Raw genomic sequence first — 25,137 nt, 5'->3', positions numbered from 1 at the left:
CTTCCTCCCCCCCCAGCACGTGCTACCCACTGTATACTTCTCATTTTAAGCGAAGAGGCCCCCCTCTTCCCTTCCTCTTTCTCTCTCCCTCCCCCCCGCATCATGCTTCGCCTTGTATCTGCCAGGCTTCCTCTGGCGACCGTGGTCGCCGCATCGGCACGCTTCCAGTCCAGCTCCGCGACGCCTGCGACGAACCAATTCCGGCGTAACCAGGGCCGCCGTAATTTTGCCTCTACGAGCTCGCTGCCCAAGTTCGAGATACACGACGTGCGCGACGACCCGGCTCACGGGAGCATGACGCGTGTGTCCGTGGACGGCAAGCAGCTGCTCGTCTCTCAGTTCCCGCAGCTCGGCCCTCGCAAGGCGGATCCGAACGACACAACGCCGCAGTTTGATCGTGACCGTCGCATCTCGATGCGCTTCCGTCACATCGACCTCGCCGGCTTCGTCAGTGTGGTCGAGGACCGCATTCCGAGTCATCACGTCAAGAACAACGCCTTTGATATGGCCTTTGAGAAGACGGAGAACGGCTACGTGCTGAAGGGTCAGGTGCACAGAAGTAATTCACAGGTCAATGAAGAGTGGGCAGTTCGCTTCGAGAATCAGTTTGCCGTGACGATGGAGCACTTCCTTGAGAGTGCGCTCACCGAGAGCTTCGGATTTGCTCAGCAGCAGCGGGGTGTGACGCGTGGGGATGCTCCCCAGAGCGAGAGTGCCAAAAATAGTCAAGACCGAGGCAGGAATCAAATTCGAAACCAGTATCGCCGTCGCAACAACAACAGTGCCGAGAGCCAATAGAAGTGATCAGCTAGCGGGTGCTGACGAAAAAGTCGCATCTCCACATGCTTTCATTCGTGTGCCCCCCACACACACACACACAAATAGAGGATGGACATGGTGGAGGCAAGCGGCGGTAGTGGTGCCGTGGAGCGTGCTGTTCAGTTGAAGTAGGTCGATGCTGGATTTCTATGTGCATCCAAAGTGAAGCGTGGTTAGGGGGCGTCATATCAAGCAGGTGAGCGCTTGCGATGCGCTGAGTATGTGGTGCCCGTCACATGGAATAGGCATTCTGACTAGCAGGGGCGCACGTTTTATTTAGCGGGTCTCTCTGTGCGCGTTGTAACGAAGGGGTGAGGGTAGGATACTCGTGGAGAACAGTGCACTGGTATGCATTCTGAATTAAAACGCATAAACATATATATATATATATATGTATGTATATGCACGTGTATGCAACACTTTTTTCTCGAAGGCTAGGGGTCAGGGACGATCCGTTTCAAAGTGGCGTTGGGCGCGCGTGCAGGCCCCCCCCCCTCCTCCTCTCTCCTCTCCCCGTTCGTACCCACATGAACTGGGGGCGGAAGAAAGATGGCCGCCCCCCTTTCCGTACAAACCAGTGCCGATGCACACGAACGCAATGTGACCGTAAAATGGGAAACAACAACGGCAAAAAAAGGCATGTAGGGCGCGGAGGAGTACCAAGGGAAGGGGGGGGGGCAAAGAGACACGATGCCGATGTGCATCCTCACCACGCATCACGAATATAAACAGCGCGAATACGTGATGTGGCGCTAATCTCTGCAAGTGGGAGGATCGCACCTCGTTATTGCGCGCCCCATTTTTCCGCTTCCCCCTCCCCTTCTTTTTCCCATGTATTTTCTCGCGGATGTGCGCTCCGGTGAGCGGGTGTCCGAAGGCCTTCCTTTACTTGGAGGCGGCACTCTTCGACAAACGCGCATCCTGAGGCCGCAGAGGCGCTATCGGCGTGTTCTCATAATCATGACACTCCCCAGCTCCGTCCCCTGCTTTCATCTCGGATCGCCTTCCAAGCAAGTTGGCTCTATCCCCCTTTTTTCGATTCTCTCTCTCTGACCAAACTCTTAAAGGTATATACCGGCACATTTGGGGTTCGTCCGCAGCGCTTCATTGTCCCCCCTCCCCCCCTCCCCCCCCCTGCGCGGTAAACAGTTTTTGCAGCGCACGTGGTCATCGTCGCTTCTCCCCTTTCTCTTTCGCGAATAGCTCTGTTCCCACACGCCATGCGCTCTTTGGTGCTGCGCGCTTCGCCAGGGCTGGTTGCCACGCAGCTGGTGCCCTGTGCTGCGTATGCAGCGTGCATGTACACACCGCACCGCTGCATTTTTGTTCGTGAGCTTTCAACCCCTGCCATGCTGGAGAGGGGCGACAACAGCGTTGCCCCTTTCCCTGCCCGCCTTGTATGGCAGTTCAGCAGCAAGCGACCGCGGCATCTTGTCCTCTCCGTACGAGAGCCCCTTCCCACTGTGATCCCCCCCATGCCGGATGGTGCCTTTGAGGATTTGAGTGCTGCAGAGGGGTCTGCGACGCAGGGCACCCGAGTCGATGGTGTGCCACGTTCAGCGGCGGACTTCCTGTATGGGCGTCTGTTCTTGCGGCCGTATAACGTAGCTCAGCTCCTGACAGTCTTGCAAGGCTGGTCGGATTCCCCTGTTGTAATGGAGCGGGAGCGCTCTTCCTTAACTCTGAGCGCTGCGCTACCGTCACTGACGTCCGCCGAGGAGGCAAAGAGCAGCAACGTGGACTCTCGACCAAGTGAGGTGACGTTGACCGCTTGCTTTACTCGAAAGACGAGTCCGACATCGCTGGGAGACTCGGGCAGGTTCGCCATCGAGGATGCCGCGGCCGACTCGTCTACGGACGGCGACACTGCTGCTGGGAGAGACTACTCGGATTCTGTCTACGTAGACGGCGACATAAGCACATTGCGTGCGGTGCTTCGCGACGCCGACCTTGCTCTCCTCACCACCCACCTCGAGAGCGTTTTGAGTGACCTCTTTGCAATTGAGCACTACAGCCGGAGGAGGGAACTGCGGAGCGCCCTTGACGCACAAAACAGTCGGGTAAGTCATCGCACTAGCGTTGTGGGTCGCTCGCCTGAGAGATCCTCCGCGGGGCAGCCCCAGTACCTTAGCCACCGGTACGCGCCTGCTGAGACTGCTCACGATAGGAAGATGGGGCAGCGTTACCAAAGTCGCTCTCCCCACCGCAGCAAGCACCGCAGTAGGCGCCATCACAGCGCCACGGCTTCTGCTATGGGTTCTGCCACCATAGGGGCATCGCGGGGTACGTTGAACTCGTCTGAAGAGTCTTTGGTGAAGAAAATTCCCACGACAGCTGACCGCGACCCGGTGGAGGGCGACTACGAGGACATTAGGGGGTTTGAGGGGGTCGAAGACCCGGAGGAGGAAAGCAGGGTTTCCGCAGTGTCTGGCAATGCAGCCAAGCGATCGATTGATACCGCGAGCCCCTCCGCAGCTGCTGCGTTCCCGGCATCGTTCACTGCCACCCATACGCAAGATCGAGGCGAGGTGACGATGGAGACGACGGACCGCTACACCGAGGCTCGTTTTGTGGGCGATGGCAGCGTGGCTGCGTCAGAGGTGCAGGAAGTGAGCCGCATGGGAGATGTCGATGTTCTCCGCCATACCCGTGAAGCACAAGGGTCCACGGAGAGCGGCGACTCACGAACGACAGTCCATGCCACAGCCACCACCGGCGCATTCCGCTCTACCAGCGGGGAGGTGACCGGTACCTTTTCCTACGAGCAGGTCTCCACAACGACCGAGGCGACGTCAGCCAAGGTAGCTGCCGCGGCTTCTGCTGTTCCTCTTTGTCATGAGACGTCAGAGGCCAACAGCGATTCGGGCGTCAGGGTCGACGCCAAGGTAATCGACTCGCAAACGAGCGCAGAGGTGGTTGGTGAGACATTAGGTGAAAGTGCGTCGCACGGGCAAGAAGAAGAGAGCGTGGAGCCCCTCTCTGTCAAGCCTCCTCGAAAGCGCCAGGCCAATAGCGGCGCTACCGCGGCAGGCAAGAAGAAAACAACCAAGAAAAAGACCAAGAAAACGGTGGTGAAGCGCAAGGCGAGCGCGTCGACCTCTGCCGGTGAATCCGAGGCCTTACAAAGGACTGAGTCATCGGACACCATGTCATTCTAGGAGGTCGAATCCACGCGGTGTGTTTGCGACTTCTATACCGGATGTGAGGTGTGTGTGTGTGTGTGTGTGTACCGCTGTCAGGAAGGCGCAGAGGCGCCTCCACTCTACCTTGAAAATGATTAAAAAAAGAATAAGAGAAGTGTTGGGTCGCTTCATACCGCCTTCATTTATATATATATGTATATATACATGTATATATGTATATATGTATATCACAGAGATTCTCGTGAGCAAACAGTGAAAGGAGGAGAGAGGGAATATATGCATATACATGTACTTATGTGTATGCACTTTTTTTTTTGGCGGTTGCGATATATGCGAGGAGGCAGTCACGGATATGTGTATGCCCAGGTTCCAATAAGAGAGGTCGAAGTGGGTGAGAGGGGGGGGGGCATCGCAACTGGCTTCCTTGCCTCATGTTTCGCCTCTTACTCAGACCAATCTGAACGGGTTTCTCATCCCTGTATTAGATGTGCTGGTACGGGGGATCCAAGGGTGCGATTGAACGTCTTTTGTCTGTCGAGCTGTCTCATATTTTTTTGTTCCATTCCTCCTCCTCCTCCTTTGATCCGGCTGCTGTATGGCTGCTATGACCCGTACACACTGTCATTCCTCGTATTTGCCTTGCATACACACGCGTTGCCCCGTGTATAAGTTGGGTTCCCCGTCGCACATAGGCACTCCTTAGTATACATATATATATATATTACAGTCCTGTATGTGTATGCTATACATCCCCTACTTTCATATCTTCCGCACTCTCAACTAGAGCTCACCACTGCTCACAAATACACACACACACACACACACACACGTGCGCGCATACACTCAACACCGAATCCAAACCGACATAACGAAAAAAATGCCACAGGCCACGCTTTCTCTACTTGCAAAGGTTTGGTTTCTGGCAGTGACGCCTATTTGTGTCGTGGATAGCATCTTTGTGTTCACACGCGCCAAGAGTGTTCACCAACCGCACCCCCTCGCTGAGATGGTGCCTTTCAAGTACTGGACCATCTACGCCCAGTACGACCGCCGCTACGCTGCGAACGATGATGTCTTTGTAGTGGTGCAATCGTTGCTGAATCTGCTGGAGGTGACGATGGGTCTCTTCGTGGTTCTGCTGGCGTTTTGCAATGCTCGTAACTTGTCTATCAAACTCGCCATGATAGTAAGCGTAATGACTCTATACAAGACCCTCTGTTACGTGCTCGTGGACTTTGCTGAGGGGGGTAAGTACACACGCCACAACACCCTCTTCGAGCTTTCGGCTCTGGTTATCGCCCCGTTGTCTGTCTGGATTATCGTTCCAGCCATCATCATTTGTCAGTGCTCGCGCGCGCTTTCCGTCGCCAACGTGCCCGGCCCCTCTAAATCAAGGGCCTATGCGTATCAGAATAACCAGCAGCAAAAACAGCAGGGTAACGTCAACACCCAGGGCAAAAAAAGGAACTGAGAACGTTGTGGGCGTTCGACGCTTGATGATCGATGAGCATCTGGAGTTGTGTTACCGCGTGCTTCCGCGTTATACACTTCGTCCCCCTCCCCCCTCCCCTCCTCTCCCATGTGAAAGCGATTGGTGTCCACATGCGTGCCTAGACTTGCTTTCTTCACGCCACTGCCGACCCTTCGCAGTCGGTTGTGCTTTTCCACTTATCTTCCAGTCTTCCTCCGTGATTTATGTCACTTTCGGTGATGGTGCTTTTAACTGTGCCCGCGCTAAGGTCGGGGGGCGCTCCTTTCATTGCCATCGAACCTTCAGGTACTTTGCCCCTTAGTTTCTGGATGGACACTTATACAGAGATGAAGGAGCACACACACACACACACACACACGTGCATGCCGTTTCTATCAACTATCCCACTTACCCCTCATCCCCAACGTGCGCGTACGTGTGTGGGTGATGTTAGTGATTTTGCTCATGTTTGAAACTTAGACTCGCTTCCTCCCCCCCCCCCTCCCTCCCTCCCTCCCCCCCTACTGTGTGCCTACGCCTCTTATCGGTGTGTTTGTTTCTGCGTTCGTGTCCCACCTAACCGGAGTATGAAGGCGCACGTGTGATTCACTAAGACATAGTGGCGGTTGTGAATATCGGAATGCTGTTAGGCTGTTGACACTCATGACTCGAAGGCGTGGCCGCGGGCGGAGACAAGGCCTAGAATATGATGAGGGCGACTGTGTGTGTGGGCGGGTGGGCGGGTTGCTGCGCCCCTCTGTTGTGACACAAAGCTGCCAACCACTCCGCAGTCGATTTCGTCTCTTGTTTTCTTCAAGGGCACTGCCTTTATTCAGGGGGGGGGTGCTCGTACGCGATTCATCAGTCACAGCGATGAAGCGCGCCTGCCCCCCCCTTTACTGATGCTCGCGCCATTTTTCTTATGCCATTCTGAATCCCCCCCCCTCCCCCACTCCTTCCTTCCTCTTCTCCGATTCTTTCCTCCTGCCGCACGCGCAGAACACACACGACTCGTGAACGTTGCCCACGTCCCGCCAACCGACAATACACCGAAGGGATCCCGCGTTATACTTTCCGAGTTTGTTCCCCCCCCACCGTTTGGTGATTTTTTTTTGTGTACGCTGAACACACAAACGCCTTTTTAAAGGCATCCGCATCATTTGTTTCTCTTTTAGCTCACATCGCCCCCCCCCCCCCCATTCAGGGTTGTGCCTTCCCACTTTTTCACACACGAAGCACCTCGCCTCTTCTCATACACCTCCCCGAGGATTGAAACGCTTTATTAAAAAAAAATAGCCCGGCAGACACGGGGGCTTACACCCCGACCACCGACATACATCTAGACGCTCACGCTCTGTACACATACAAGTAAAGGGATCGTAAAAAGAAAGAGCTCTATAGTCACCAAGCCGTAAACACATCATACCCGGCAACGGGGGCACCTCCTTACCCCCTCCTCGTTCTCCGCACCGGTCTTGTAGTTCCACCTTTTAGTGACGAGGCTGTGTGTGTGTGTGTGTCTCTTTTTTTTGCCTGGTGCCTCTGTCCATTATTTCACCACACTCGTGCCCATTCCCTTCTACTCATCTTGTCAGTCAGAAAAAGGACACGGTGTTTATATCATACAAGCCCACGTTCACCTAGTTTCGTGATCGCTATACACCAGCATATTTCTCGTGCTCACACCAGCGCTTGTCGACTCTTCACCTAACGCCGTCTTCAGCACTCAATAGCGCCACATATTTTCACAAGAACGTGGGTGGGTCCGCTCTGCTGAAGTCTACGTGCACGGTTGTGCGCTTGCCGCATCGCTTATTTTTTATTTGGTCTTCGCTTCTCTGTATGTGTATGCTTATTCGCGCGTGAGCACGTCGGTGTTTGTCTACAGATTTCTCAATCTACTCCCCCCTTTCCCCCCCCTATTGACCACCTCTGTACACTTCTTTATATATTTTTCCCTTTGTGAGGACGTGGCGTCCGTGTGTGTGTGTGTGTGCTTCTGTGTGCTTCTGTGTGCGTTTGCGGTTAAAAAACAGGGGAGGCGACTGCGAAAAAAAAAACGTGGGCAGCAGCAAAGAGTGAGCATCGACAACGCCCCACGAGCTGGAAGAGGAAAATAGTGAGACTCTGTTTAACTTTTGTGTGTGACAGCTCACTGCTCACTAGCGTATATTTCCCCCGAGCCTTTCTGCCCCCTTTTTTTTTTACCACACCACACACACACACATAATTATATATATATATAACGTAACCACCCCGTTTCGCTCCTTGGCGTACACTTTTTTGTTTGTTCCTTTGCTCGTCAGTTTGTCCTTTCCTTTTTGCGGTTCGTGTGACTCTTTTCCGAATTTTTGTATATCACTACTACTGCTACTGCTGCTGCTGCTGCTGATTGCCACGTTTGCTGCCGCTATCAACTTTTACCCCCGCGTCTGCGTCTTTCTCTCTTTGTTCTCCCCCCTGCTTTGGGTTTCATTAGGCCGCTTCTACGGAGCTCGTGACCACCTCAGGACAGTTTCCCTCGCAGTTTGATGAGAAACACGAGCAGGATTGCGCTCGTTGTGTGTTCACATCTGTCGGAGTACGTTGTCTTTCCGCTGGCCCTCTCCTCCTCTCCCTCCTCTCCCTCCTCTCCCCCCCTCCCCCTCTCCCTCTTGACACCGCTTCCTTTGGCTAACCGACGTGTAGTGTATTGCGAGGAGGGTTTCTGTCTTCGATATATACTTTTTCGGGGCAACTGGGAAAGTGTCAGCAATGCAGCGCCTTTCCAAGCATAGGGCCTTTTCCTTGGCTAGCCACCGCGCGACCGTTTCGGTGGCCGCGGACACCCGCGTCTCTTCGCCGGACGTTGCCCGACCTGTTTTGGATGGGACCATGGGAATGTGGTGCTATTCTGGCACGAACGCGTTTAGTGGAAGTTTATGGCATCCATGCGCCTTCTACTCTACGCAGTCGTCCAAGGCGGCATCACTGGCGAAGGCTGCAGCCGCTTTGTCACCTGTCGCGAAACCCGGAAGCGCGGCAGCGATGCCGGCGGCATCACCGCCATCTTCTGAAGCAGCTGCTTCAAAGTCGACCGGTCGTACCGGCAAAAGCCGCGGGGCATCATGGCGCGGCCGAAAGGGCGGGTCGGGGTCGGAGGGTCCGCAGGACCAGGCACCACGCAAGCGGGCGGGTCGTCGGCGCCGCATATCGGCTGCTGCGGAAACGGTGGTAAGTAGTGCTAGGGTAAAGCCAATGCGTAGCCGACGTAAGAGTGACCCACCGCGCAGACGCGCAACGCCAAAGCAAGAGGCCACACGGCTGCTTCAATCTCTCGACGACAGAGCGCTGGATGTCTCAGCTGCTTCCGCCAGCCGGATTTGCAATTCAACATCAAGTGAAGGGGACAAGGACCTTGAGCAAGGGACGTTGGCAGCGGCTACACCGGTGAAGACTCAAGACACCAGGCCGGTGCCGCCTCTGCAGAGACCTGCTGCGACGGCGAGGGCGGTAAAGGTAGACACCGCGTCTTTGAGTACTGCCAAGCTGTTGCAGCGCTTGCAGCTCACGTCGTTTGTGGAACGCGTCGCAGGGCGAGTCAAGGCGTGGACGTCTTTCATCGCAAAGTGGGCGCAGCCGACCTCGGACCCCGCTCAACGAGAGTGGGAGAGGCGGCTGTTGCTTTCCCTGCGCAAGGACTCTTTTTCTGACTGCACCGATGTTCAGCAGGCCATGCAGGAGCGGTACGAGGATCAGTTTGGCCACAACCGGGACGACGTCGCCTTCCTCACCCTCTATGCGCGGGTGTTGGTGAACAACGCGATGTTCTGCCTTACCAGCTGTGAGACATACCGCACCACGCAGCTTTTGTGCGAGGCGCTGCGTGTGGCCAAAGAGGCATATGTGCTCCAGCGACCCCTGGCGGAGGGGGAGGGTCCAGAGGGGGACTCTTCCACCACTGTGGCGCGGAAAAAAATGGTTCACGCCAGGACAGGCACGCGCACAGCTGCTGCTGTAGCGGACGCCTCCGAGCAGCATACCGTCGTGGGTGATCCGGAGTGCCATCTCCTCCTCCTACGTGTGCTCCTGGCCAACGCGTACGCCAGTGATCAACAGTACTGGAAAGCTGCGGAGCAGTATCAACTCGTGTCGTCCACGATGGAGCGTAACCCTGTGTGGTATCCCGATCAAGTGGCCCCCGGTTTAGCGAGCCCGCTGCCATTTAACCCTACCTTTGTGACCGAAGACGCGAAGCTGTTTTACGAGGACAAACTGCGCGTCGACCACGCCATTTCACAAGGTCGCGCGCAGCTCTTGCTGCTACAGTCTAAAGGGTCCGCAGTGAAATCGACACGGCTGCTCCAGGTACAACTGGCAATGGCACGTTTGCACCGCCACGCTGGCCAGTACGTGGAGAGCCAGAATCTCTACGAGCGCTACCTCGACGGTGTGACAGAGCACCTGGAAAGCGAGGACGTCGGCGGTGTCATGCTGGAGATCGGCCGCCTGTTACTCTACAAACTGAAGAGCGATGACGCCGCTGTGGTCTATTTGGAGGCAGCCGCAGGTATTCTCCTCGAAGACGCCGAGGGGCTTCTGCAAGCGGCTGATACAGAGAGTGATGATGCCGGTAGAGGCTGTAGCGGCGGGGCCACTTCCGCGGAGGCCCGCATCGCCGCGGGCAATGCAGCGCATCGCGCAGCTGGTGGTCTCATCGACGCTGCCATGGCGTTTCACGCCGTGGGAAAGACTGGGAAGGCGATCGGGCTGCTGGAAGGTTGTCTGCGCCTACTCGACCGCGCCGGTCTCAGTGTTATCAGCGCATGGGCTCGGAAACAGTACGCGGACATGCTGGTCACTGTTGCCCTCGTGGATCGGGCACTCGAGGAGTACAGTTCTGCCATTGAGTTACTGCGCAATAGCTGCAGCGACGCCGTCGCGCACCTGGGGACGGCCGGCGAGATGGTACCCCTTCACGCCGCAGAGGTGGAGGGTCACCTGGCTTTCTGCCTCCAGAACTACGTCGGTGATCACAAACGGGCTATGAAGCACTACCGCAACATTGTGAATGGGTCACACAAGAAGGATTCGTCGGTGACGAGCGCACAGGTGCGGCTGAACAAGCGCGCTCGACGCCAGCGCGCTGCGGCCGCTGCTGCCGCAACCGCTGGCAGCGCCACAAACAGTATGTTTGCTTCAGATGGTGTCACCTTTACTGGCGATCAGGGGCGCGTGGGCTCCTCGACTGCGGTGCCACGCGTCGATCGGCTTCTTCCACCACACGTACTGCTGTGGGTGCTGAGCAATTATGTGGCGTGCTGCGAGCGCGTCGGCTCCTACGAGGAGGCGATTGGCGTGCAAAACCGCCTCATCGAAATCGAGGGCGCATTAGGTGGCGTAGTCGTCGATTCCTACCTGAAGCTCATTTCCCTCGCTCGCCAGGCCGGCGACGTGGAGAAGACACTGGCGCTCTGCTTTTATGTCTTTTTCCTGCCGGAAGGCATGATGTCGAGTGAGATGCGGCTGAGCGTCGCGAACAGCTTCGCTTTCAGCTGTCATCGGCTGGGGAACACTCGCATGGGGTCTGTGCTGCTGCAGGCAGTTCAGCAGGTGTGTGGTGACCACGACGCCACCTCACTCGTTAGGTACGCCCTGGGTCTGAGGGCGTTGGACCCCTCTGACCGTGTGCAGCTTGAGGGCATCGATATCAAGGCGAGTATCGAGTCCATTGGCCGCGTCTTCCGACGGGCCGCCAGTATTGTTGTGACTGACATGGTCGTCAGTGACGCTGAGAACGAGGAGTGGGTCGCGGGGGATGACTGCAGCGCACCCAGCAGTACGGGCAGCTCCACTGAGGCGCTACCAAGCGATAACGGCGACGAGTTCCCGGTGTCTCTTTCGACATCACTGTCGGGGAGGTCGCGGGAGCGTCTAAAGAGGGCGCTGAACGGTCTCATTGTGCTCAGCCGTGGTGCCTTTTTTTTCCATCAGAATCGTTTCATGAAGGACGCGGAGGACCTTTACGCGGCTGCCCTGCAGCACGTCGACCACATCATCGCCTCGATGCCGGTGCTGACGGATAAGTACCAGCGAGAGATGGGAATTTTGCTCGTCAACTACGCCACTCTCAAATCTGCGACAGATCCTGAACTTGCTGCCCATCTTTACGAGCGCGCCGCGGCGGTTTGCCCGACCTACCTGGAGGTGGCGGAGGTGGTCGCGGACGTCTTTGTGCAGGCCGGCGACTACGCCAAGGGGTCCGTCTACATGAAGCGCGTCATGCAGGCAAACCCCTCGGCAGCAGTTGAGATGCATATGAGGCTTGCGCGGCTCGGCACGGGCGCCGCCTGGGAGACTATGGGGCCCAGTCAGCGCATGGAGGTGTTGGCGCACCTGCTGAAGGGGCTAGGCATAGCGCCTAAGCGCATCGCCGCGGCATTTGCAGCCCGAGAGAACGCTGAGGAGCTCAAGGTGAGCGAGCCGAAGACGACCCTGGCCCTTGGAGAGCTCGCGCCGCTATTGCTAGATGGCGTTGCCACTGCTGCGAGCGAGGACGCCGTGTGCTTCGCGACGTACGTTGTACAGACTCGCTTACAGGAGCCGCAGCTGCTAAACCGCATGTACCGCCGCGCGCTCTTGCGCTTTCCGCAACACGCCACCATTCTTGTGAATTACGCCACGCTGTGCATGTACTCTGGGTACCACACCTTGGCGCGCAAGTACATTGCCAAGGCATATGCGGCCTCCTCTGGGGACTTGAACTGCACCATTTCGTATGCCCACTACCTGTGCCGTTCCTTTGAGGACCGGCAAGTGGGGTGCGGCGAGTCTCTCTACGATCGTTTTCTCGGGCTCTATCCAAACGTTGCCCAGGCACACGCGGCATTTGCCAACTACATGGCTGGCTGCATGCCCACTCCTTTCAAGACCGAGCACCACTTCCAAAAAGCGTTGGCGCTGGCCCCGAAGTCGGAGGACGTGGTGCTACAATACGGACAGTTTATGTGGGCCTGCACCGATAGTAGGACGGTCTACACCAATGAAGACGTTCGGCGGCGCGTGTTTGACCGTGTCGAGCAGCTCTTCAAGGATGCCGTTGCCATCAATCCGGGCAGCTTCACAGCGTGTCACCAGCTCGGCACTTTTTATGCAAACCGCCAAAACCGCTTCGAGGATGCCATGAAACTGCTGCAGCAGGCGCACCGGTTGCAGCCCGGCAACGTTGAGGTGATGCGGCACATATTGAGCTGTTTGCACGGGGAGTGTGCTCGAATGCAAAACGAGAAGCTGCGTCGCGGTAGCGCCGTGGCGTCGCAGGGCACAGGCGTACAGTCCTTCTCTGGCCGGCTGCGCTCGCTGGTCGATGCGACAAAGGACATGTTCGAGCACGTGCTGAAGTTGGACCCCGATGACAAAGCGACGCTGGAGAATTACGCCCGCTTCGCTGTGGAGACCCTCCAGGACCCCAAGCTGGCCGCGTCCATCTACAGACGCATTGAGGAGTTGAACCGCAAGTATGACGGCCGGTAATACAGAGGGGAAGAGTAAGTGGTCTGGAGGTGTTTCCCTGTCTTTGGGATTTCTCGCACATATATTCTCCTCCCTCCCTCCCTCTCCTCTCTGTGCCGGTGTGGTGAGGGTACTGCGTGTGTGTGTGTGTGCCTGTGTGCATGAGGAATATTTATTCATTTATTGCGCATTCACACACACACACACACAACACACACAGAGCTCACCTACTTCAAATGTACTTTGGGAGGCTCGTGCACGCGTACGCAGAGTTCACTCCCCCCGCGAATTTCTGTTTTCAGTTTGTTTCTCAACAACAAAAAAAATATTTGTACCTCCCTTTAACCCCCCCTTCCCCCCATGAAGAGATTTTCTTCTTATTTCTTCTTTGCACGTATGATATATCACAGATATACACACACACACACACACACACACACACGTGGAGAGACATTCTTTGTACATTAGGTAGATGTATGTTCACTTCTTCCTTCCCTTTCCTCACTTTCTGACCCCTTCAGTTTCCATCAAATGATGTGTCTAGTCTTCAGTGTTCTATGACCGCCGTTACTTGAGAACTGTTGTCGCATGTATGTATGTGTGTGTGTGTAGGCCATTGTATGGCGCTATTATTTGCATATTTTTTCGTACTTCTTGCGAATTGAGGTTAGATATTTCCAGCGAGGGTAGTCAGAAAGTAAATGTTCATGAGTGGAGATGGAGCAAAGAGGCAGGGTCTTGGCCTGGGAATGTATGCCAGTAGATGCTTCTCACAAAACGGCAACCGAGACCCCACCGCCTTGATTCGTCATGTCGTTTTGACATGCACCGGCGCACTCAACGGTTATTCTTCCTGGTCTTTCACCGGAAAAAATGAAGGTGTTGGTAGGCGCGTGAGGTGGATGACGCGACAGAACACCAACAGGTTCACCTCTCCCCCCCCTTCATTACTTCCCTCTGCACTCCTCGTGTGTGTGTGTGTGTGCACAGGGGGAGGGGTTCTCTCTTTTTCTCTGTGTGTGTGTGCGTGTGCCTGTCGCCAATTTCATGCGCTATTTTACGTTCTCTGCTTCCTTTTCCCCCCTCTTGTCCCTCATTTATAACGGGTCTCCCCGCACGGTGTCCTTCACACACCACACACGCACACACACACACGCGGGCACATACATACACACCCTGGTATATGCCCTCGACGATACTATTTATTATTATTTATCTTTTTATTCTTCTTTTCTGGTGCCGCATGTTCGCTACCGAGTGCCTCTGAGGTGTAAACGGCCCCGTGAGGAGTTCTCCGTCATTCTCATTTATTTGTGCCCGTTGTTTGCGTTTTTCTCTTTCCTCCGTCCCTTTCCCTTTTCGGTGTGCGCACTTCTATTTTATTCCTCACCCATCCCCCTCACCCCCATCCCCTCACCCCCCCACCGGCAATCCCTCCGTCACCTCCGCTAATATACTCGAGTTCTTTTCCGCTTTTTAGTCATTAGAACAGATCTGCTCTTCTTCCGTGTAGTTGGTGTGTTTTCTCTTTGTTCTGTGGTTGCCTGGTCGGCTGTTCTTGACTGCTGCCAGCTTTAGTGGGGTGCTCTTCGCCTCATCTGAGTTTCGGTTGTCGTCGCTGCGCATTGACGTCTTTTCGGGTCGAGTCGGGGAGTGCCGTGTGCATGCAACTGCCGCACACCCCCTTTTCCCCCTTTTTTACTGCTTATGTGCGTCTATGTTTACATCTGCGGCATTACACGACGCACCGTCCGAGTCTAACTCGTGTCCCCTCTCGCGCCCAGGCACACCAATCGACACACGGAGCTGGCTCCTACTGACTCAAGGCTGTGTTTGAAGCGGTTTTTTTTTTTTGCGCTGTCCTGCCTCCCTCCCCCCTCCCCTTCCTTAGTTAGCGACGTCTCTTCAGGTTGTGCTCTTCTACCTTGTCTAGACGTATATATATATATATATAAATATATATTGATTGTTTCTTTTGTTGATCGTGATGTATTCCCTGGCGTGTCGTCTGAGCCACTGTGCCAAACTGCTTATTTCCATCGTATTGATTTCTTTGAGTATCCATTCATGCTCCGAAGCTTTTGCAGGCGCACAAGCAGATGATGGTGTGCCAGAGATATTTTATGTGCGTGGTTGCCGCGAGGGTGCAGCTGAGGCGCGTGAAACGATTGGCTGCTTTGCGGTAGGCGCGGGTGTGCCTGCATCGTCGCCGCCTTCGCCGGTCCCTATCGCGAGTGTCAAGCTTTTTTTGCAGGGCGTGAACCTCCCTGCTGAGGTGAAGGATGCGGAAAAGGGTGACGTACAGGCGGTATCGCACCGTGTCGTGCTCCAGGAGCACCGCCGTCCACCACTTCTCGGCCAGGGGCAGCGTGAGGCTGACACTCGGTTGCTCGAGAAGATCGTTCTGGCCTGCGACCAGCTCACCGCGTCACCGGTGTTCCCGAGACAGCTCCTATCGTGTGAGTTGGCAAATCCGCTCCTTAGCCTCGCCGGTGTAGAGGGCATGGCACCGCAGCTGAAGCGGCTGCTGAGCCAGCCAATGTGGTTCGACGTGCATCTTGAGGAGCGACGCAGCGGGGAACAGATGTATCGCTCCCTCACTGTACTGCGTCGTTCAGTGGAGTTGCGGGTGAACAACGTGACGATCACCGAAGGTGAGGCGGCCGCCGAGATCCCGCGAGGGCAGGTGAAGCGGTTGTCATGGGAGGAGGTGCGTCACCACCCACTTGAGCGCCTATACACACCGTCCTCTACATCTCAGGACTCCTCTAGTCGGTTGGCAAAGCCACCTGGGGGTGCGACGGATCCGTACGACAGCGACTTTGCAACGAGTGATGGGGAGGTATGGATGGAGCTTGGTATTGGTGGCCTCAAGCGTGAGCTCCTCTCTCTCTTCCGTCGCGTCTTCCTCTCTCGGCTACCGTCTCTGGCACCGCTCGCCGACGCGCTGCAGCTGGAGCATGTGCGCGGCGTCATACTGTACGGACCCCCGGGGAACGGAAAAACGCTCATTGCGCGCAACCTATTCCGACTGCTTGGCCCCAACACGCGCCTCTCGATTGTGAACGCGGCCGATATCTTGTCAAAATATGTCGGCGAGTCAGAGAAGAACTTACGGGACGTTTTTGAGGGATACGACGTTGGCACCAGCTCCAGGGAGGAGATGATGCGGCAGGAGGGAGAAAAGCTCGATCGCTCGGCGCACACAACCCGTGGTCCCCGCAAAAACCACACACTACTGGTGCTCGTAATTGACGAGTTCGAGGCACTCTTTCGCCGCCGCGGTCATTCTAGCGATGAGAGTTCTGCCAAGGCGGTGTACGACGGTGTCACAAACACACTGCTTTCCCTCATGGACGGCGTGAAAAGCAGAAACGACGTCCTGGTTGTTGGTTTGACGAACCGGCTGCAGGCCATCGACCCGGCGCTTCTCCGCCCCGGTCGCTTTGAGGTTCTCATTGAAATTCCCGCACCGGATGTTCCTGGCCGAGAGGACATCTTCTTCATTCATACAGAGCGACTTCGGGAGCTGAACTTCTTGGCACCCGACGTGGTGATGCGCGATTTGGCGCTGGAGAGCGGCGGGTTTTCCGGGTCCGACATCGCTGGCACAGTCCGCAGTGCCGTGAGCTACGCCTTGCTGCGTTACCGCAAGGAGGCTTTTTTCCAAGGCGGTCCGCAGACCAGGGAGGCTGAGCAGACTTCGTCTGATGTGGCGGATGCGGAGATGATTGGTCACCGCGCGGTAGATGTCGGTGGGCTGGGGCTTAAGGACACTCATGAGAGCAGCAGCACGACTTCTACCACCTCGACACCGCTGTTTCAAGTAACGCTGGGGGACTTTGAGCGCGCCATGAGGGATATCCGCAGCGCCAAGGACGCTGGCTCCGCTCTCTCGCAGTTTTCCTCCGACGACGACGGGGCTGGGAATGAGATTGTCGACCACGACGGCACCGTGAGCAAAAACATCCAGAGGGCAGCCGTGTTGTTTGAGCGTGTGATGCAGAGCAACCGTACCCTGACGGGGATGCTCGCCATCACCGGGGCCCCAGGAACCGGCAAGTCCACGTTGGCTCGAGCGCTCGCGCGCGTCAACAACTTCACGGCAGTGCGCTACTTTTCCTGTCGGCGCCTGGTGGAGTTGCCTAATCACGAGGATCAGCTGTTAAAGCTGCGGGAGGCTTTCAGCGAAGCGTCACACACAGAGCGTGGGATTGTGGTTCTCGACGACTACGACGTTCTCGTTGATGTTATGGGCACGGGTGGCTACGCTGGGAACACACTGCGCGGTTTGCTGTACGATTACATAAACCATCGAGGGGGATTGAGTCGCACGCCGGTTACAGGCTCTCTGTTGACTACGGCTGACGAAGCCGGTGGTGACACCGACGGAGGCAGAATGGTTGTGAACACAGGACACCGTCTCTCAGCCGATCGCAATCATCGCATCTTGGTACTTACATCTTCCCTTTCGTCTGTTCTACAGCAGTTTTCCTTTGACGTGCACTTGCACGTGCACCCGGTGCTGCAGCGCAGGACCGCCGCATTGCTTCAAGAGTACCGCGTCGTGGCCCCAGAGCTGACAGTGAAGGCCGCCGCTGCCTACCCGGTGTCGATGAGCTACCGCACATTCCTTCGCGTCACAGACATGTCTCTGCAACGATGGGTGCAGGGGGCCGGTAGCGCAGCGAATGCCGACGCCCGCTCGTCGTTGAGTGACTCGGATCCAGCGGAGTCGACGAGAGAGTTGCCGGCGTACTTCGCTACATCTGATTCGATGCGCATCGCCTACAAAGAGATGCACGCAAGACAGGTGGCAGATAACTTCTACGCAATGCGCGACGAAGCTGCGGTGCGCAGCTTCGTGTCCGCCGTGCGCACCACAGTCGCCAACATGGGGCTAATGGACCCGTATCAGGGGTGGGGTGGCGAGGGTAGTGATGATGACATTCTAGCCGATGGTGCTGGCGGCAAAGCCCACAAGGAAGGGGGCGCGCTTGATGTGGACGAGCTTGTGGGTGTTGCGGATGAGCTGCTGTGGTAGTTTTTTTTTTTTTTCAATATTTCGCTCTCTTCACTTGATTCTCGGTGACGAGGGTGGGGTGTACCCCCAAGGGGGGGGGGACATTGTTGTCCCGTGCCCGCTCCATGGGCGAGTTTACAGAAAGCACCTCTTTATTCCCGCCATTCCCCTCATCCTGTCTTCACCCCCACCCCACCCCCACCCCACCCCCACCCCCCACCCCACCCCACCCCCACCCCACCCCCACCCCCACCCCACCCCACCCCACCCCCACCACCCCACCCCACCCCACCCCACCCCACCTACCAGTGCTCAGTCATCTCTGATCCCGGGAAGGTGAAGCACCCTTGTCACACAGCAAAGTCGGAGCGTTGCATTGTTACTCGGATCCTTGGCGGCCAAGTTGTAGGTAACGCTGCGTCGGGGGAAAGGTGTAGCGTCAATCGCCTTTTGATTCTGCCGTCTTTGCAAACAGCCTGTCAAAAAAAAGTAAAGAGGGGGCTCCATCCTGTGTTAACCGCCACTCACTGCCTACCTAGTGGAATTCCCGAACCGCACCAATGGATGTACCGCATGGTTCTTGGCATGATCGCAGCGGCTGTGCGGTACAACACACGAAGTGGCGGTGAGCAGATTTCGAGGTAGATCCGGCGCTTATATATGCCTGAGGCTCGGATTGCTCTCTCGGGTGCCTGCCTGTGCCATCGCATGGCTTGATCGCCCTGTGAAGTGCCGGATAGAGTACGGCGGTGGGGCTCGACCCATGTGTTGTAAGGCCAGAATAGGCACCATGAAAACGACAAGGTTGCTTCTCTTCTTATGGCTGTCTCATGTAAGTGAGCCATAATGTCAGGGGTGCTGCAGGTGGTGTGTGTGTGTGTGTGTGTGTTAGAGTCAAGGTGGATGGAGATGCCGACTTGTTGGTAGCACACCTGGTGAGTTGTCGAGATCGCAAGGCAGAGGGGGGGAGGGAGGGAGACAGCGCTCATCTTCCGCTTCCTCCCCCTCCCCGCTGTCTAGTACTTGGCAATGGATGCATTATGGTGTATGGAAAAAGAGACAAACCCATTTGAGAAGGGAACGACGCAGGTGATGCGAAACAGACAGATAAAATGAAAACACACAGAATTTGGGTGCGTCTCCACCACCATTACCGCCTCATTGGCTGCCTTTTATTTTTGATATCTTGCTCATTCCGGTGATAGCCTCTCTCCTCCTCCTCCTCTTTGTAATGTACCGCCGTGCTCTGCGCATAATGTGGGCAGAGAGAGAGAGGAGGGGGGGGGTAATCCAGCATTAGAGATTGCACGCATAGGTCTTTCCTCGTTCGAGGGGTGGGTGGGGGATGCTGCTGAGCGGTGCCCCCACGCAGTCAAAAAAAGCACACAAGCCTACGCAATGGTATGTATATACGTCCAGTAATTATTTTATGGAGCTGCGGCATTTCAGGGGGGCTGCGTGGTTCTTCCATCTCCCACTCTTTCATCCCCCCTCCCCCCCTCCCTCTCTGTCTCTCCCCTCTTTCACTGAGTGTCTGTGTTGAACATTCGGTGCGTGGAAATGGTGGCGCCAGCCGTCGTCGTCGTGCTCTCCAGCGCGGTTTACCGAGAAGCTTGAGCCACAAGTACAGAACACGCACGCGAAAAACAACGCAGGTGATGGTGGTGGTGGGGCTTAAAAAAAAAGAAATAAGGACGACAGTACACACCCACGCAAGACGAGAAAAATAACGGGTAAATCAAAGTACACAGTGTCGCGTTTCTGTGTTAATACATCCAGTGCAACACGCCCACTTAATTACAAGCTCCAGCTGAAGCTGGCATAAACAAGGAAAGAGAGCAGTCATCATGTGGCGAGTGTCGCGTGTATTCTTTTGTACTGCTGCTGCCCCGGCCGCCGGCGCCGCCGCTGCCCTTAACAGTGCCGGCGCAGCGGCCAAGGCTGCACCTGCAGCCACGCTGCCGATCTTCAAGGCTCGTCCTATCTACTTGGATAATCAGTCCACCACCCCATTGGATCCCCGCGTGTTGGATGCGATGTTGCCCTACATGACGGAGGAATACGGCAACCCCAACAGCCGCACCCATCAGTACGGGTGGACCGCCGAGGAGGCGGTCGAGAGGGCGCGCAAGCAGGTCGCTGACTTGATTGGCGCAAGCCCGAAGGAGATCTTCTTCACGAGTGGCGCGACGGAGTCCAATAACATCGCCGTTAAGGGCGTCGGCAACTTCCTCAAAGCCAAGAAGAACCACATCATTACGTTGCAGACAGAGCACAAGTGCGTGCTCGACTCATGCCGCTATCTGGAGATGGAGGGCTTCGAAGTGACGTACCTGCCAGTGAAGAAGAACGGCATGGTGGATCTGAAGGTGCTGGAGGCGGCGATGAAGCCCACGACATGCCTCGTGTCATGCATGGCGGCGCACAACGAGATTGGTGTGCTACAGCCCATCCGCGACATCGGGGCACTGTGCCGCTCCAAGAAGATCCTCTTCCACTCTGACGCGGCGCAGGCCCTGGGCAAGATCCAGCTTAACGTGAACGCTGACAACATCGATGTCATGTCCATGTCCTCGCATAAGATCTACGGTCCAAAAGGCTGCGGTGCCCTGTATGTTCGGCGCCGCCCGCGGGTGCGCCTTCGCTCCCCGGTCAGCGGTGGCGGGCAGGAGCGTGGTATCCGCAGTGGAACCATCGCTACCGCGCTCGTTGTTGGCATGGGCGCTGCTTGCGACATTGCCATGAAGGAGTGGGAACGGGATGCGGCACACTGCAAGAAGATGCAGCAGCGTTTGCTGAGTGGGCTGCAAAGCCGATTATCGCACCTTGTCGTGAACGGTGACATGGAGCACCGTCTCCCGGGCAGCCTAAACATCAGCTTCTCCTGCGTGGAGGGTGAGAGTTTGCTGATGGGTATGAAGGATGTGGCAGTGTCCAGCGGTAGTGCGTGCACAAGCGCGTCACTGGAGCCCAGCTACGTCCTCCGTGCTCTCGGCGTGGATGCCGAGAACGCGCACACCTCGATTCGTTTTGGTATTGGCCGCTTCACCTCTGCGAAGGAGGTGGATCTCGTCATCGAGGAGTGCGTCAAGAATGTTGAGCGCCTACGCGAACTGTCTCCTCTGTGGGATCTCATGCAGGAGGGCAAGACGCTCGCGGATGTGCAGTGGCGGTAGTTCTCGTGCAATGCCACTAAGCATACAAAAAGCAATGCAAAGTAGTACCCGGGTCACCTTGTTGGGTTATCAAAAAAAAAGGGGAGAGGTGGGGGCCAATTTTGTGCAGGCCGGGCAACGGCGATTAAACAGAGGAGCAACCAAGTATATATGTGTGTATGCGTGCTTGGTGGTATGGTTCTCCCCTCGCTCCCTCCTTCCCTACCCATCGTCTGCCCTTCGTACTTCTCTGGACACTTTTGTGTGCCGCTTTGGCCATGGACACTCTTTTCCTGATCTCCTCCTCTTTCCCATACACTCATTCACTCCCAGTTTGTATCTGCGCGTGTGTGTGTGTGTCTGTCTGTGTGTACGCGAGATCCTTTTTGTATTCTAAGGCGACATATATAGCTTATTGCCTGCCATATATTTATTTTTTGTATCTCTCGTGTGTGTGCGTGTGGGTGGGGGATGGGGTGGGGTGAGGGAGGGCGACGTGTATGCAGCTGACTTGTATCTATACCTCGTCGGGACCACCACTCGTTTTTTTGTTGCTGCTTTTCTTTCACGCCCACCCACCCTCATCCTTTCTCCTTCCCAGTTTGCTCGCTTGTGCGCAACATTGGTTTAATTGCTGTCTGAGAATGTGGGGCGCGCCCGTGTGCGTTTTTATGTGTATTGACATGTTTTGGCCCCTTTTCTCGACTGATATCGTTGATGTGCCGGTGTGGATTTGCTCATATGTCTCACTTCTCGTGATAAAATTGGGCCGCTATTAGGCGTCAGCTTCGCTGTGGCGGCGACAGCAAACGGAGGGGGGGGCGGGGTGCAGCTGCCAACGGGGTATTATCTGCCAGCATCTTTGAGCGCCGTAAGGTGCGCGCTGTGCTGTTGTGGAGTGTTAGGAGGGAGGGCCCTGAGAAATTCTTTGCGTGGGGTGTGTATATGAAGATCCTGAGAGGGGATGGGGAGTGGGGGGGGCGAGATGAAGAAACGTGTGTTTTTATCTCCCGAGATCACCGGCTCAACTTTTCTTTCTTTGTTCTTTGGCCTTCCTCCCTCCGTCCGGTGGTGTATCCCTGTAAAGGGCGAGTGTCGGCGTCTTCATTTCGCTGCTCCTTCCCAGGGGCGGGGGGGGGTATGGCGAGGGATGGGATCGCAGAGAGTTGTGGGTGCTGGGGGATGCACGTTTGCGGCGCTCTGTGTAGCACATCCGCAGCGATTTTTCATCCCTCGCCTGCCTTTGCTGTTTGTTCGCCGTAGACATGGGAGCGCATGCAGAATCACATCCGTCTCTCTCTCTGTGTGTGTGTGTGTGTGTGGCTCTGTTTTTTTTTTTGGTGTTTTGCCACTTCTGCTCCAACTGCACCTCACCTTACTTCCCCCCCCCCCACTAAAGACGGAAAGAAACAAGGAGTATGTTGAGCTGCTGAGCGACTTTGTTCTCATGGGTGTATCGATGTGCTGTTTTGTCTGTTCTGTCATCTTGTTGCTCCGTTTATTTGTGTCGCCCCCCTTTGTGCATCAATGAGGCAAAATGCTGAGTTACTGTTATTCGCGGTTTGTTCAGGGTTGTAGCCCCCCCCGCCCAAAAAAAAACAGCTTTGGCAACGCACACTGCCATGCGCATCTCGCAGACTACATTTTTCCACCTTGTCTGTGCAGAGCCGAAGAGTAGAAATGAAGGTGAACAAGAACACATGATGATGAATTCAAGGGCGAGGGCGGCGTAGGCGGAAGTACCGCAGCTGCTGCGCTTTTTTTTTTTTCGACACCGCGGGAAGATTTCCCCTCCAGATCCGCACCTCGCCGTTTTCACAACTCCCCCAAAACAACAAAAAATCCGCCCCCCCCCCCTCCCCCACTTCCTGCTGAGGTTTGACTCCTTTACAGGGTCTGCCCATTGTGTACCGCCAGCAGTTGGTCGGCTACTCAATTCTTTTTTTTTGTGTGGCGTTGTCACCCCGTCCTCGTTCCCCCCCTTTTTTTTCCTCTGTCCACACCACAAGAGAGCCATGCCAGACGTGAGTGACCGTCTCAAGGGTAAGCTGAAGCATATGGCTCGGCAGTCCACCAACGGTTACCGCAAACAGCGCCCTGGCAGCGGCCCACGGCACTTCACCGATGATAACCACCCCAACCGCGCGAAGCGGCCTCGTGACGAGGCGGGAGACATCCAGCAAGGCACCAAATCCGGCGGTGACCGCCCCACTAGCGGCAAGGAGACTGGAAGGAGCGCAGGGGGCGCCGACGGCGACGAGGAGGAGAAGGTGCTCGGTGTCATCCCAAAGATCACCCTGGAAGACATGGGTGGCTTGGCCAAGGAGCTACCGGTTATCAAGGAGCTCATTCAGCTACCGATTCGCATGCCACACCTCTTTAGCTGCCTAGGCGCAGACCCGCCATGCGGTGTTTTGTTGCATGGTCCGCCAGGTGTTGGTAAGACAAAACTTGTTCACGCCATCGCCGGCTCGCTCCAGGTGCCCCTTTTCTTCGTTTCCGCGCCAGAGATCGTCTCGGGCATCAGTGGTGACAGCGAGGCAAAACTGAGAAACTTATTTATGGACGCCATAGCGGCGGCACCGAGCATCGTTTTTATCGACGAGATCGACACCATCGCGGGCCGTCGCGAGGATGCTCAGCGCGGTATGGAGGGCCGCATTGTTGGGCAGCTGCTTACCTGCATGGATCAGGTCTCTCAAGCTTGGCGGCAGTACAACAAAGTAGTTTGTGTCATGGGAGCAACGAACCGCCCGGAGGCACTGGACTCGGCGCTGCGCCGTGCCGGCCGCTTTGATCGGGAAATCGCCCTCGGCATCCCCTCAATCGACGAGCGGCAGAGCATCCTCAACATCATCTGCGCGAAGATAAACTTGTCTGACGATGTCGATTTCTTCGAGCTCGCCAACATGACCCCTGGCTACGTTGGTGCAGATCTGCACCTGCTCGTCAAGGAGGCGTGCATCCTCGCTATTCGCCGCAAGTACAACGAGCTAGACGAGCAGGGCGCTCTGGACGGTGTGCAACCAGAAGAGCTCTCTGGATTCTGCGTCACATTCGACGAGATGAAGGAGGCAACAAAGCGGGTGCAGCCGTCGGCGATGCGTGAGGGATTCACGACGATCCCAAATGTCTCCTGGGATGACGTTGGCGCCCTCGAGGACGTGCGTGAGGAGCTGAAAATTAGCATTCTGCAGCCTATCCGTTCCCCGAAGCTGCATCACCGCTTCGGTCTCGACCACCCAGTCGGGGTGCTGCTTTACGGCCCGCCGGGCTGCGGGAAGACCTTGGTCGCAAAGGCAATCGCGAACCAATCTGGAGCAAACTTTATTTCCATCAAGGGGCCAGAGCTACTCAACAAGTTCGTCGGCGAGAGTGAGCGCAGCGTGCGCATGGTCTTCGCGCGTGGGCGAGCCAGCGCACCATGCGTCCTCTTTTTCGATGAGCTGGATGCGCTGGCCCCGCGCCGGGGGTCGGACAGGGCAAATCCGAGCAGCGAACGTGTGGTGAACCAGCTTTTGACAGAGCTGGACGGCGTTGAGGGGCGCAAGGATGTGTACGTGATTGGAGCCACAAACCGCCCTGATATGATCGATCCCGCCATGCTGCGTCCAGGTCGCTTGGACAAGCTGCTGTACGTGCCGCTGCCTTCGCCCGTGCAGCGTGGATCGATTCTGCAAACGCACGCCCGAAGGTATCCGGTGGATCCCCAGGTGAACCTTGAGAAGCTGGCGCGTGATGAGCGGCTCGCCGGTTTTAGCGGCGCCGACTTGGCGGCTCTAATGCGCGAGGCTTCGCTGAACGCGCTGAAGGGCGTGTACAAGTCCCACACGAAGGACGAACTGGATGAGCTGGAGCGTGACATCACCGGCAAGAGAGCCGACATGGCGGATCTGCCCACCATCACGGCAGACAACTTTGAGTCGAGTTTGGAGACGATCAAGCCATCCGTTTCTGCGGCCGATCGGGCAAATTATGAGAGCCTGAGTATTGAAATACGCAATAATGCCAAGGGCACCGGGTGAGGTGAGAAGA

The 25,137-nt window shown here is 56.2% G+C and overlaps 7 protein-coding genes across 7 annotated transcripts; all 7 read left to right on the top strand.

The window, feature by feature from the left end:
- Nucleotides 1-102: 102 nt before the first annotated feature.
- On the top strand, nt 103-798 carry JKF63_03292 (uncharacterized protein; the record flags this gene model as incomplete). Its single annotated transcript, XM_067899296.1, has 1 exon — nt 103-798. The coding sequence occupies one exon, from the start codon at nt 103-105 to the stop codon at nt 796-798; it is 696 nt and encodes a 231-aa protein (XP_067756086.1).
- Nucleotides 799-2,039: 1,241 nt separating this feature from the next.
- Nucleotides 2,040-3,977, top strand: JKF63_03291 (uncharacterized protein; the record flags this gene model as incomplete). The annotated part of the gene is made up of 1 exon (XM_067899295.1): nt 2,040-3,977. The coding sequence occupies one exon, from the start codon at nt 2,040-2,042 to the stop codon at nt 3,975-3,977; it is 1,938 nt and encodes a 645-aa protein (XP_067756085.1).
- An 862-nt stretch (nt 3,978-4,839) lies between these two features.
- JKF63_03290 (uncharacterized protein) lies at nt 4,840-5,433 on the top strand (the record flags this gene model as incomplete). Its single annotated transcript, XM_067899294.1, has 1 exon — nt 4,840-5,433. The coding sequence occupies one exon, from the start codon at nt 4,840-4,842 to the stop codon at nt 5,431-5,433; it is 594 nt and encodes a 197-aa protein (XP_067756084.1).
- A 2,754-nt stretch (nt 5,434-8,187) lies between these two features.
- Nucleotides 8,188-12,945, top strand: JKF63_03289 (uncharacterized protein; the record flags this gene model as incomplete). Its single annotated transcript, XM_067899293.1, has 1 exon — nt 8,188-12,945. One exon carries the CDS (start codon nt 8,188-8,190, stop codon nt 12,943-12,945), a length of 4,758 nt encoding a protein of 1,585 aa, XP_067756083.1.
- A 1,966-nt stretch (nt 12,946-14,911) lies between these two features.
- JKF63_03288 (uncharacterized protein) lies at nt 14,912-17,968 on the top strand (the record flags this gene model as incomplete). The annotated part of the gene is made up of 1 exon (XM_067899292.1): nt 14,912-17,968. The coding sequence occupies one exon, from the start codon at nt 14,912-14,914 to the stop codon at nt 17,966-17,968; it is 3,057 nt and encodes a 1,018-aa protein (XP_067756082.1).
- A 1,826-nt stretch (nt 17,969-19,794) lies between these two features.
- Nucleotides 19,795-21,123, top strand: JKF63_03287 (uncharacterized protein; the record flags this gene model as incomplete). Its single annotated transcript, XM_067899291.1, has 1 exon — nt 19,795-21,123. One exon carries the CDS (start codon nt 19,795-19,797, stop codon nt 21,121-21,123), a length of 1,329 nt encoding a protein of 442 aa, XP_067756081.1.
- A 1,994-nt stretch (nt 21,124-23,117) lies between these two features.
- Nucleotides 23,118-25,127, top strand: JKF63_03286 (uncharacterized protein; the record flags this gene model as incomplete). Its single annotated transcript, XM_067899290.1, has 1 exon — nt 23,118-25,127. The coding sequence occupies one exon, from the start codon at nt 23,118-23,120 to the stop codon at nt 25,125-25,127; it is 2,010 nt and encodes a 669-aa protein (XP_067756080.1).
- Nucleotides 25,128-25,137: the final 10 nt, after the last annotated feature.

The sequence above is a fragment of the Porcisia hertigi genome, chromosome 27 (assembly GCF_017918235.1).
Source record: "Porcisia hertigi strain C119 chromosome 27, whole genome shotgun sequence".
Classification (NCBI taxonomy): Eukaryota; Euglenozoa; class Kinetoplastea; order Trypanosomatida; family Trypanosomatidae; genus Porcisia; species Porcisia hertigi.
Note: the sequence above shows the minus strand (reverse complement) of the source record. Positions and strands in the feature narration are given on the sequence as shown.